Source organism: Papaver somniferum, chromosome 6, assembly GCF_003573695.1.
Source record: "Papaver somniferum cultivar HN1 chromosome 6, ASM357369v1, whole genome shotgun sequence".
Taxonomy (NCBI): domain Eukaryota; kingdom Viridiplantae; phylum Streptophyta; class Magnoliopsida; order Ranunculales; family Papaveraceae; genus Papaver; species Papaver somniferum.
Window position 1 is genome coordinate 7,667,113 of NC_039363.1, and position 10,938 is coordinate 7,678,050.

Here is a 10,938-nt window from a genome sequence, read left to right on the forward strand (position 1 = left end):
TACTGTGTGTATGCATCAGATTCATTTAGAGGAAGACTCCAAACCTTCTAGGGAGATGCAACGTCGACTGAACCCTAACATGAAAGAGGTAGTTCGAAAAGAGGTGCTTAAGTTGTTAGATGCGGGTATTATTTACCCAATTTCAGACAGTAAGTGGGTCAGCCCTGTTCAGGTTGTCCCCAAGAAATCAGGTATCACTGTAGTCCAGAATGATAATAATGAATTAATCCCAACCCGAGTGACCACGGGATGGCGTGTGTGTATTGACTATAGGAAATTGAACAAGGTCACAAGGAAGGATCACTTTCCCCTTCCTTTTATCGACCAAATGCTAGAGCGATTAGCTGGACATAGTCACTATTGCTTCTTAGATGGCTACTCCGGTTATAATCGATCGTTATTGCCCCAGAAGACCAAGAAGAAACCACTTTTACCTGTCCCTTTGGTACCTTTGCGTATAGACGCATGCCTTTCGGGCTATGTAATGCCCAACAGACTTTTCAGCGTTGTATGATGAGCATATTTTCTGATATGGTAGAACGGTTTCTTAAGGTCTTTATGGATGATTTTTCAGTGTTTGGTTCATCTTTCGATGAGTGCTTGCATCATTTGACATTATGTTTGACTAGGTGTAAGAAAAAAATTTAGTGCTTAATTGGGAAAAATGCCATTTCATGGTTAAATCAGGAATTGTGTTAGGGAACATCGTCTCTTCAAAGGATATAGAGGTAGACAAGCCAAGTTGACCTTATTAAGACTTTACAGGTCCCAAAAACCGTAAAAGATATTATTCATTCCTAGGGAATGCAGGTTTTACCGCGATTCATTAAGGATTTAGCTTGATTTCTAGACCTCTTTGCAATTTGCTTGAAAAGATGTTAAGTTTTCTCTGATGATGCTTGTTTAAGGAGGTGAGAAGATTAAAACTTTACTCATACTCTCCCCTCCCCGATAGTCACATGGCACCTAACTGGAACCTACCCTTTGAGATTATGTGTGATTCTTCAGATATGCTATAGGGGTTTTAGGACAACGAGAAAACAAATACTTCATGTGATTTATTATGCTAGAAAAACTCGATGCCCAAAATGAACTACACAACTACCGAAAAGGAACTTTTATCCATCGTGTTTTCCTTGGATAAGTTTAGGTCCTACCTATTGGTTCTAAGATATAATCTATACAGATCATGCTGCTTTGAAATAACCTTTTATCTAAGAAGGATACCGAAACCTAGATTGATTAGATGGATCCTATTGTTACGGAATTTCCCCAGATATTAGAGACAAAAAGGGCAGAAAATGTAGTAGCAGACCACTTGTCTAGGCTAGTTGTTATGTTCCCCTAGTGATTCCCTTCCTATAAGGGATAGCTTTCCTGATGAACAATTGTTCTCTGTTTCCCAATCACCTTTGTATGCAAATATAGTGAATTATCTTGTTACTCTGGTCGAACCCCTCAACATTGGGGTACAAGATCGCTAGGTTTTTTAGCCGAGGTTAAGCATTTCTTTGGGCGATCCTTATCTGTTTAAGTATTGTCCGGACCAGATTATTAGGAGATGTGTATCTGAGAGTGACCAGTCTAGTATTATCTCCTTTTGTCATGAACATGTATGTGGGGATCATTTTAGTGCTAAGAAGACTGCTGCTAAGATTTTGCAGTGTGGATTTTACTGGCCTTCGTTATTTAAAGATTCCCATAGTCATTGTGTTTCTTGTGAGCGTTGCCAGAAGTTAGGAACCATTTCCCGTAGAAATATGATGCCTTTGAACCCTATTTTAGTGATTGAGGTCTTTGATGTGTGGGGCACTGATTTTATGGGTCCATTTCCTATTTCGTTTGTTTATCTTTACATACTTGTCGCTGTAAAATATGTGTCTAAGTAGGTTGAGGCGGTTCCGTGTAAAACGAATGACCACAGGGTCGTAGTCCTGTTTTTGAAAGAGAATATACTTACACGTTTTGGTACGCACCGAGCTATAATTAGTGATGGAGGTTCACACTTTTGTAATAAACCGTTTGTTCTTTTAATGAAATAATACGGTATTACCCATAAAGTAGCAACCCCATGTCACCCTCATACTAGTGGTCAGGTAGAGGTTTAAAATAGGGAAATTAAACGTATTCTAGAGAAAACAGTTAATCCAAATAGGAATGACTGGTCGTAGAAGCTTACTGATGCCTTACGGGCTTACCGTACTGCATTTAAGACACCCATTGGAATGTCACCTTATCGTTTAGTGTTTGGCAAGGCATGTCACCTGCCTGTTGAGTTAGGGAATCGAGCCTATTGGGCTATTAAGAACTTAAACTTTTCACTTGACAAGGAAGGAGCTCAAAGAAAGCTCCAGCTCAATGAGTTGGACGAGATTCGTAGAGATGCATACGATAGTGCTAAGGAGTATAAGAACAAAATGAAACTTGTGCATGATAGGAATATTTTACGAAAGTCATTTTCTCCAGGTCAAAAATTTCTTCTGTATGACACTCGTTTGCATCTATTCCCCGGGAAGTTGCGCTTTCGGTGGACCGGTCCTTTTGTGGTCCGTACTGTTTTTCCTCATGGCACTGTTGAGATTGAGAAACCAGATGGTAGTAGTTGTTTGAAGGTTAACGGTCAGCGATTGAATCCCTTTTTAAAGCCTTTTCCTACAGGTGATGTTGAGGATGTCCATCTGGAGGACCCTGTTTACCTTGATTGACCATTGAGGCGATTTTGTATGTCGTATAATATTTTTGTAGGTTTTTTGTTACACTTCACCCAGGTACTATCTTTCCGGCTTCTCTCTTTATTATTTTCTCATGTTACTTATATTTTTGGTACTGTTCTTTGATTAGAAACATTGAGTAAAATGTTAGATTTAAGTTTGGGGGTGGGATAGAACTTTTTGTTACCTTTTCGTTGCAATAAATAAACTTCAGAGCCTAGAAATTTATCCATATTAAGGATGGCACTAACCAATCTAAGTGGATGGAAGCATTTTGGTTGTAGGAGTTGAGGAACCAATCTGACTAGATGGCAACATCTAAAGAGTCTATTCATAAAAGCACAGAGCTCAGGTGTTAGATATAACATGATAGTTTCACCATATCTCGTCGAGTTCTTTTCACTTCTGTTTTTATTTTGTTTTGTATTTAAACTATGTTTCTCTAAGTGATTAGGTGGGGCTCACGATTCAAGTTGTTACCAATGTTAGGGTGAATTAGAGTGCTTGAGATACAAAAAAAAAAAAAAAAGAAAAAAAAAGAAGAGACCAGACCATCAGACCAACTGGAATAAATTCAATAAAGTCGACCACTAGAACCCTTGTATATGCCATTTGTGTTGACCTAGAGTTAGGATTATCGACCACTGGTACCCTTGTATATGCCAGTGTGTTGATATTAGTCAGACCGGTATCTCAGTCCATTAGGATAGGTTCATTTTGGCGGAGGCCTTCAGACAGATATGAGAAACACCGTTCACCTAGTAAACATCAAAACCATCTATGTTTTGTTATATCCATCTTCTTGATCTATCCATGTGATTGGTTTTGACTCTGGATATTGATGCCATAGTGAGACTATCTGAGTAGAGCTCTGTCACTTCATATGAATTTTAGTATGCTTGAGTGCAAACTCGTGTACAACAATTGTAATTTCGCATCAGGGTACTTCCTCCTGTAGTCAATAAGTATGCCAACCAAGGAGATTCTTTAGCGCCTTCCAAGGTTCTGTGTAGATCTAGAGTATAAAGGTTTTGTGGGTATACCTCTGGTAAGCCCTTTGGAGACAACACTCCGCCACTAGGGATACCTAGGGGTTTAAAGGCTTATTTCATACGCTAAATGCAATCGACGATGCCTGCAACAGTGAGTTAGGATTTTATTTCTATTTTATTTTTGCTCGAGGACTAGCAAATAATAGGTTTGGGGGTATTTGATAGACACATTTTTGTATCCGATTTGTCTCGATTCTATATATTGTTAGGGCTCATTTTCGTACTTATTATGGTGTTTTATTTATTTGTAGGTATTTTTGGTCAATAAACATTTTTGGAAAAAATTGGCTCGAAAAGTTGTCGGAAAGCACCCGGAGGACATTTGCTATTCGGACTGTCACTTTGGATAAGGGGTAACCTAATTACTAAGGGGCATCCCATTTCCAGGCAGTTGCTAATCGCACCCCTACCCTGGATAGGGGCAAACCACCTTCAACATTTCAAAAACCAGGTTTTGGCGGGAAAATAAGTGCAGTGAAAAACAGTTTTGGAAATCGTGATTTGGAGGAGTTTGAGGTCGATTAAACCTCTGCTTTTCATAGGATAGACTCCTTATGGGTCTAGGAATCTGATATGGGTGTTTAAATTGATTAGACTGGGCTCAATCGACGGATTTTTCTCACAACATAAAATATGGAAAGTCACGTGTGTGACCTGTTTTAGGGAATTTTAGAGAGATTAAAGTGTTGTAAACCTTCCCAAAGATTTGTATCCATCTAAGGAAGAGTTTAGAATAAAAAGGAAAGCTCAGAAACTCGTAGAAATTCTAAAACAAGAAATTTCCACAACTTGGCCGTGAAGAGAAGGAAAGAGATTTTGGAAGATTTTTGAGAGATTTAATCGGTATTTTTTATATAAATAGATGTCTTGGGTCATATAGAAGAGGTGTCGAGAGTTTGGGGACCTAAGGAGAGCCAGAGAAGAAGAAATCCGAGCTTTACCAAACTCTGTTTCTGCTACTGTTGCTGCTGAAGAGGAAGAACGCGAAGAACATTGACGCACAGTAAACAGTCGCAGAACAGTGTCGTTGTTTAACAGCTGAAGAACATTAAGCTGTGCAGGACAGTCGTATTCTAGGGTCTTAAAATCAGCGACAAAGCAACAATATTTACAACAGCTTTCTGTAACAGTTCCATTGTAACAGCTGTTTTGCAACACCAATACACTGTTGCAAACAGTCTGTGTTATTACTTTTTACTCTTTTAATCATATTTTGAGCAACTCAGGTTTTTTTTTTGGTCAGGTTCGGCTTGTAGTGAAATAATATTATAAGCCGAACCTGACAAGAAAACTCTGGGTTTTTTTTTGTCAGGTTCGGCTTTCATCAAAATAATACTCTAAGCCGAACCTGACAAGAAAACTTTGGGTTTTTTTTTTGTCAGGTTCGGCTTTCCTTGAACTAAAGTTACAAGACGAATCATCTCCCCTGTTCATGGTTCCAGTTTCTAGAAAACGACACGTTCCATAACCAAAAAGTAAATCATTCAAGTATTTCGTTTTGATAGGTACATTTAATTGCAATTCTAGTCAAAATATCATCCTCATCATACACGAAAATCAAAAGATACAAAATACGCGGATAAATCCATGAAACATTTTTATGGAGATCCTAAAAGAATCTCATCCTCTTCACTGACCTCTTTCTCATCCTCTTCACTGACCTCATTCTCATCGTCTTCACTGACCTCTTTCTTATCATCTTCATCCTCATCACTTGAAAACATAATTACTTGTCCACTTGGAGGCTGCACATTTAAAGATATCCAAAGATCCATTTCTATCGCATAATTTGCACACCAATCCATCACAAAATTATTTGCAAATCTAGGCCAAAAAGATGCACTCATCAAGGGTGGTAATGGGCAAGCGGGTCTAAGTTTGAGGCCGATGAAATGACAATTTTGAACAAATCCAAGAACAAGTCTTCTATCCTTTACACCATAATTGCAAGGTTTTGTTGGAGACGCGTAAGTAAAGCTACTTTCCGTCCATGAGAAACAATGTACGACGCAATCGAATGTCTCCGCTATTAAAAACCCACAAATGGGCATTGGCATCCAATGTTCTTCGGTAATGATAAAATCCCCATGCAAACGACGTTCGAATGCAATATACTCCGCTGCCACCCCTACATCTCCTCTTGCACATTTTCTCATCATTGTATTACAGAAATCTTTGTTTTTACGTAGGGTTTGTAACAATCGTTGTCGAATATAGTTAACTTCATTTTCAGGGGGCACAGGATTGTTCTCTTCCTTAAAAGGACCAAGTTGTTCCGTCGTGACGTGATATCCATAATTTCCATCACCTTGCACGTCGTCCATTGCTACATATGCTCATGAATTATTGGCGATAGATCTTCCAAGTAGTTATCGTATATAAAATTGATAGGCCTCAAATACTTACCGGACTTATCTCTTCTAGGTCCTCTCATCCTACCAATGTTATGTACGGTCCTTTTCTCCCTTATCTTAGTTTGTGAAGGATACATCTTAGCCTTCCCCTTGACATCCTCTTTACTATCCTTTGCTTGTGTCGAACAATCATTATTATTCACCTCTTTGTTACTTGTTTCGGATTTTTGAAAACTTGGACGACCTCGTTTTTTTTTGGAACTTTGACTTCTTCCTCCTTCATCAACTTCTCAATTTCCTTTTTTGCCTTTTCAATCCTTACGTCATGGTAGTCAACGCCGGACGGATCCCTCTTATTACCCAATAGTTCCTTGTTTGCTTGTCTAGTTTGAAAATTATTCATTTTCTTACTCTTCCTACCTCTCGGTTCACTTTTCTCCGGTTCGAAAATATTTTCTTGGGTGAAAATATACATGACTGGCATCATGTTATCCCATAGGAATTTCTTTTGACCTCGGCCCATATTCCTATACATCTCCACCAACTTTTTTCCATTTGTCGTGTCCCATATCTCTAGATCATCTTCGTCGTCTTCGGTTGGGAGAGGATCGAAGCTTAATTGTTTCCAAAAATGATCAATATCCTCAAATGGTATGATACCATCCTTGTACCGAAGTAGGTCGTGGCGTCATGGAAGTCCCATAGATGTCTTCATTTTACAAACACACTCTTCCTCCAAGTTGGCACCTAATGTCTTAATCAAATCCACTTCTTCCATCAACAAGTCGATGCATAAATGTGAGACTCTATAAGTTAATTCCCGTAGCCATTTACTACTACAATTCTTGTGTCTGAACATAAGGTTATGATCGAAGGCGTCTTTAATTCTCACAAAATCACTTTTGAAATATTCATCAATTGCATCAAAAACCGTGACAAAAGTGTCAACACATCCAAAAAGATTCTTCTTTAACCGATAATGAGCCGACTCTACCATACTTGTGGCTTGGTTGTAGAAGTGTTTGTGCCGATTTTTGAAACAAAACATGAACCTTTTTTTATTAGGTTCCAACACATCTTTGACCAAGTAAGTAATGACATCGGGTAGCCGGTCTTCCAATGCTTAATAAACATTTTAAAATTTTCTTCATAGACATACTTGGTGGACGCATTCCGGATGGGCAAGGAACAGGTGTGTGACTTGACCGAACTCATCCAAATTCTTTTGGCAAGCGTAGTTATTCTTCACCCCTAACCACATTACTTGTTGCATCAGCATCCTACCTTGTAAATTGAGTCTTCTAATCTTTTGTCTTGCATTGTAGATAGTTTGCATAGTCGACTTGTTATTCTTGTTGTCCGCCTTCAATTTGCTAAGAATCTTAGACGGTGGCAAACGTGTCCGTGTCATTTTATCCACTTCTAGCATCTCATCGGTTTTGAGTCACGCTACTTTCGCATGTCCATGCAGGTCTTTGGGACGTGGGTGGTTATGACGACAATCCATATCTTTATTCATTGATACATACCAACAGTACATGCACAAGGTAATGAGATAGTCTCTTCAATCCAATTGTACCGTTCCATCCCGTCTATGTTATTACATATCATTACAGAGGCTTCATAATCCGATATACGTTTCAATATGCCAACACGTCCATCGAATTCCATTAACTGAAGTGTAGATAGTGGATCTACTCCGTTGATTGAATGATACTGTAACTTTTCCTTTAAAACATCAAATTCCGTTAACATTATAACTTCCCATCCTTCCCCCGGGAGCAACCTATATATAGAACCGTTTACATACACTCCTGGATCCGCCAACCAAGACCTAAGTGCGTCTTCCCAACTTGCACAGGAAAATACATCGTCAGGTAGTCTTCTCCATATATTTTCGCCACTACCCGTCCATGTATTTTTATCGATAGTCAAGACTTCAAATTCCGGGAAATTACATTTTCTCGGATATGATAAACAAATGACTTTATGTTCTTCTCTGGTTGGATCAAATCCAAATGGAATGCAGCCAACTTCGCGAGGTCTATAATATTCAGTTGCTTCTAAAGCTGCAGTAGTTTTAATCCAAGGAGATGTTTCTCCATTACTAGGATTATATATGACAAATGATTCCTTATCCCAGGCGGCGGTATTACTCACCAAACCATTCACAGTTTGTCTAGGTAACCCATAAGGAGCACCACGATGCAATTCTAACAGTTTACTACTTTGTAACCCTATATCCGATGGAGTAGTAGTGGTAAATCGAATAATACCTCCTCTTCCTCCAACTTCTCGACTACTATCATGATGATCCATAGATAATAGTTGTCGAGTTTGACATCCTCCTGCAAGTTGCAAATATAATCCCTGGGACAAGTTCTGCAAATAAAAAACATGGTTATTTTAAAGCTCTTCTTCAATCTTTTTGTTCTTCTTCGATTTCCACCAATTCTCATCGATCTTTCTTGCACCAGAAAGTACTACGTCCTCTTTGTTATTAAGAAGAGGAGGAGGACATCTTTTATCTCCCAATATGCTACTCCCTGCGTCCCACTGTTAAGTGACCTAGTTTAAGTTTGCACAATTTTTAAGGCAAACAAGGAAGAGTGTACTTTTAACAATTTGTTACAATTATACTCTTATGGATAATAAGTAGTGAACTTTAGAAATGATTTATCTCCCAAACTATTCCACGGATACTCGCAAACTTCGTACCATTAAAAAGCATTTTAAAACACCAACGTAACGAATATAAACATGTCTATCAAATTATGCATATTTTTTATATTTTTTTATAATTTACTAAAAGGACAATTTTAGAAATGTCTATTTGTTTAGTGATATAGGTCACTTATTAGTTGGACAAAATCTAAAATCAAATAGGTCACTTAACAGTGGGACGGAGGGAGTAGACCCTAGTCTTCCTAAGTAAGGTGGAGGTGGAATCAATGGTCTTGTTTCCAAAAAAAAAGCTAATATTACTTGGAGTAGAAGAAATCTTCTTAAGAACTGCTCTTATCGCCATTCCTCCTTGCTAGTACCCTAAGTACCCTAAGGATATTTTATTCCTACAGTGAAGATGAATTCAAATGCTCCGAGATGTTGGTTACTTTTGTTCATTGTGATAGTGCTTGCAGTCCAAGCGGAGAGCGGCTGTTACATAGAAGATGAAGTAACGGTAACTGTTCTTAACAAGTTAGAAGATACTAAAACTATGATAATCCAGTGTCGATCAACAGATGATGATCTAGGTAAACAAGTAATTCCGTATGGCGAGCTTATTCAATGGAGGTTTAAGATAAATATAGCGCATTCCACGCTTTTCTATTGCGATGTTGAATGGAGAACATTTGATGAAAATGTAGGCGACATTTGTAACGGTTATCATTTTATTGTTTATGATGCCAAAAGAGATGATTGCAGGTGCAAACGTGAGTGTAACTGGGAGATTAAAGACAACGGCCCTCTTGGTCAAGATGAGAAAGGGGCATGGGAAAACTTCCCATATGAACCCCAGACCTGTTCTGCATCTTAATAGATTATATCTTGTTTTTATCTTTGTTTTTTCTTATGAAATGTCCTCATAATAATAATCTAAGTAGCATCTCTTTTGCTTTTGTTTTTAAAGATTGCAAATCTAGAGAAATTTCTATAAGTGAATCTAAATGATGAGTAAAATCCGATTGACAAATACGTTGGATTAGATAAGGACACTAGTGAAGTTGTGAATCTTGAAAAACTCGCAACTTGTCTGTTCAAATAATATTCAAAAGTTCATAATCACATATTAATTTTTAATGTTGTTAGATTTTATCTTAAACCAAAAGTGGGGGTCACTTGTTAATTTCAACCACATGGTTTCTTTTCATAAAAAAATCCAGCTCGTTACCCACAAATACGATCTCTCTTTAGCCCACTGCGAACCCCTATTAAACAACTTCACTTGGAGTAGCCTCTCAAGATCTCCAAGAGATCAAGCCAGATATCCTCTAAGTAGTTGTCAACTGTGTACTCCTTTATGTTCTTAATTTCTTGGAACTAAGAATAAAGTTCATATACTAGTTATTTAACTACAAGCAAAGATTTGGGTGGGGATTTCATTCATTCTTTTCACTCAAGTGGCAAATCAACTTCACAAAACAGTATATTCCCAAGCACAACCAAAAAAAAACCTATATATAACCCTCCAACACCAAAGGTTCAATATACAAACTCACATCCTCAACAAGAACAACCAAACGCAAGAAGTACTCTAACCTTTCTTTCTCTCATTGCTCAGATCTCAGTATCAATTTCTTCATATATCAATGGATTCTTGTGAAAAATGTTCTTCACTTAACTGTGAACTTAGAATCATAAGAGCTAAGAACCTCGACTTCTCCACCAATGGAACCGTATTTGTTAGATACTATATCTTGAATGAAAACGACGAAAGGATTCGGCTCAATACTCGCGAAGTGCCATCATCGTCTGTGTGTGATCCGTGTTGGAATGAGTCAATATCGCTCGAGTGTTCGAGAGATAGAGATGTTATTGATAAACTTAGTCAACAAAGTATACTATTTGAGCTCCGATCAAGAAACTCAAAATCAATTTTTGGCAGGTCTAAAGTTTTGGGTACCGCTGAAATTTCATGGCTACAAGTGTTGGAATCAACTGAGCTATCAATTGAGAAATGAGTTCCTGCAGTCTCAAAAAACAATAACATTTCCGAGAGTTTGAAGCCCGCTTCATTGCAAATTGGGATGAAGATTACAGTACCCAAAACAATACATACATTGAAAAATAAGAGGCAAGATCGATTTTCATCCAAGAACT

The 10,938-nt window shown here is 38.0% G+C and overlaps 2 protein-coding genes across 2 annotated transcripts; one reads left to right on the top strand and one right to left on the bottom strand.

The window, feature by feature from the left end:
- Positions 1–7,632: 7,632 nt before the first annotated feature.
- LOC113290413 (putative F-box protein At1g53370) lies at positions 7,633–8,436 on the bottom strand. Its single transcript, XM_026540021.1, has one exon. It carries the CDS (start codon positions 8,434–8,436, stop codon positions 7,633–7,635), a length of 804 nt encoding a protein of 267 aa, XP_026395806.1.
- A 763-nt stretch (positions 8,437–9,199) lies between these two features.
- On the top strand, positions 9,200–9,655 carry LOC113290414 (self-incompatibility protein S1-like). Its single transcript, XM_026540022.1, has one exon. The coding sequence runs from the start codon at positions 9,200–9,202 to the stop codon at positions 9,653–9,655; it is 456 nt and encodes a 151-aa protein (XP_026395807.1).
- The last annotated feature ends 1,283 nt before the right edge of the window (positions 9,656–10,938 follow it).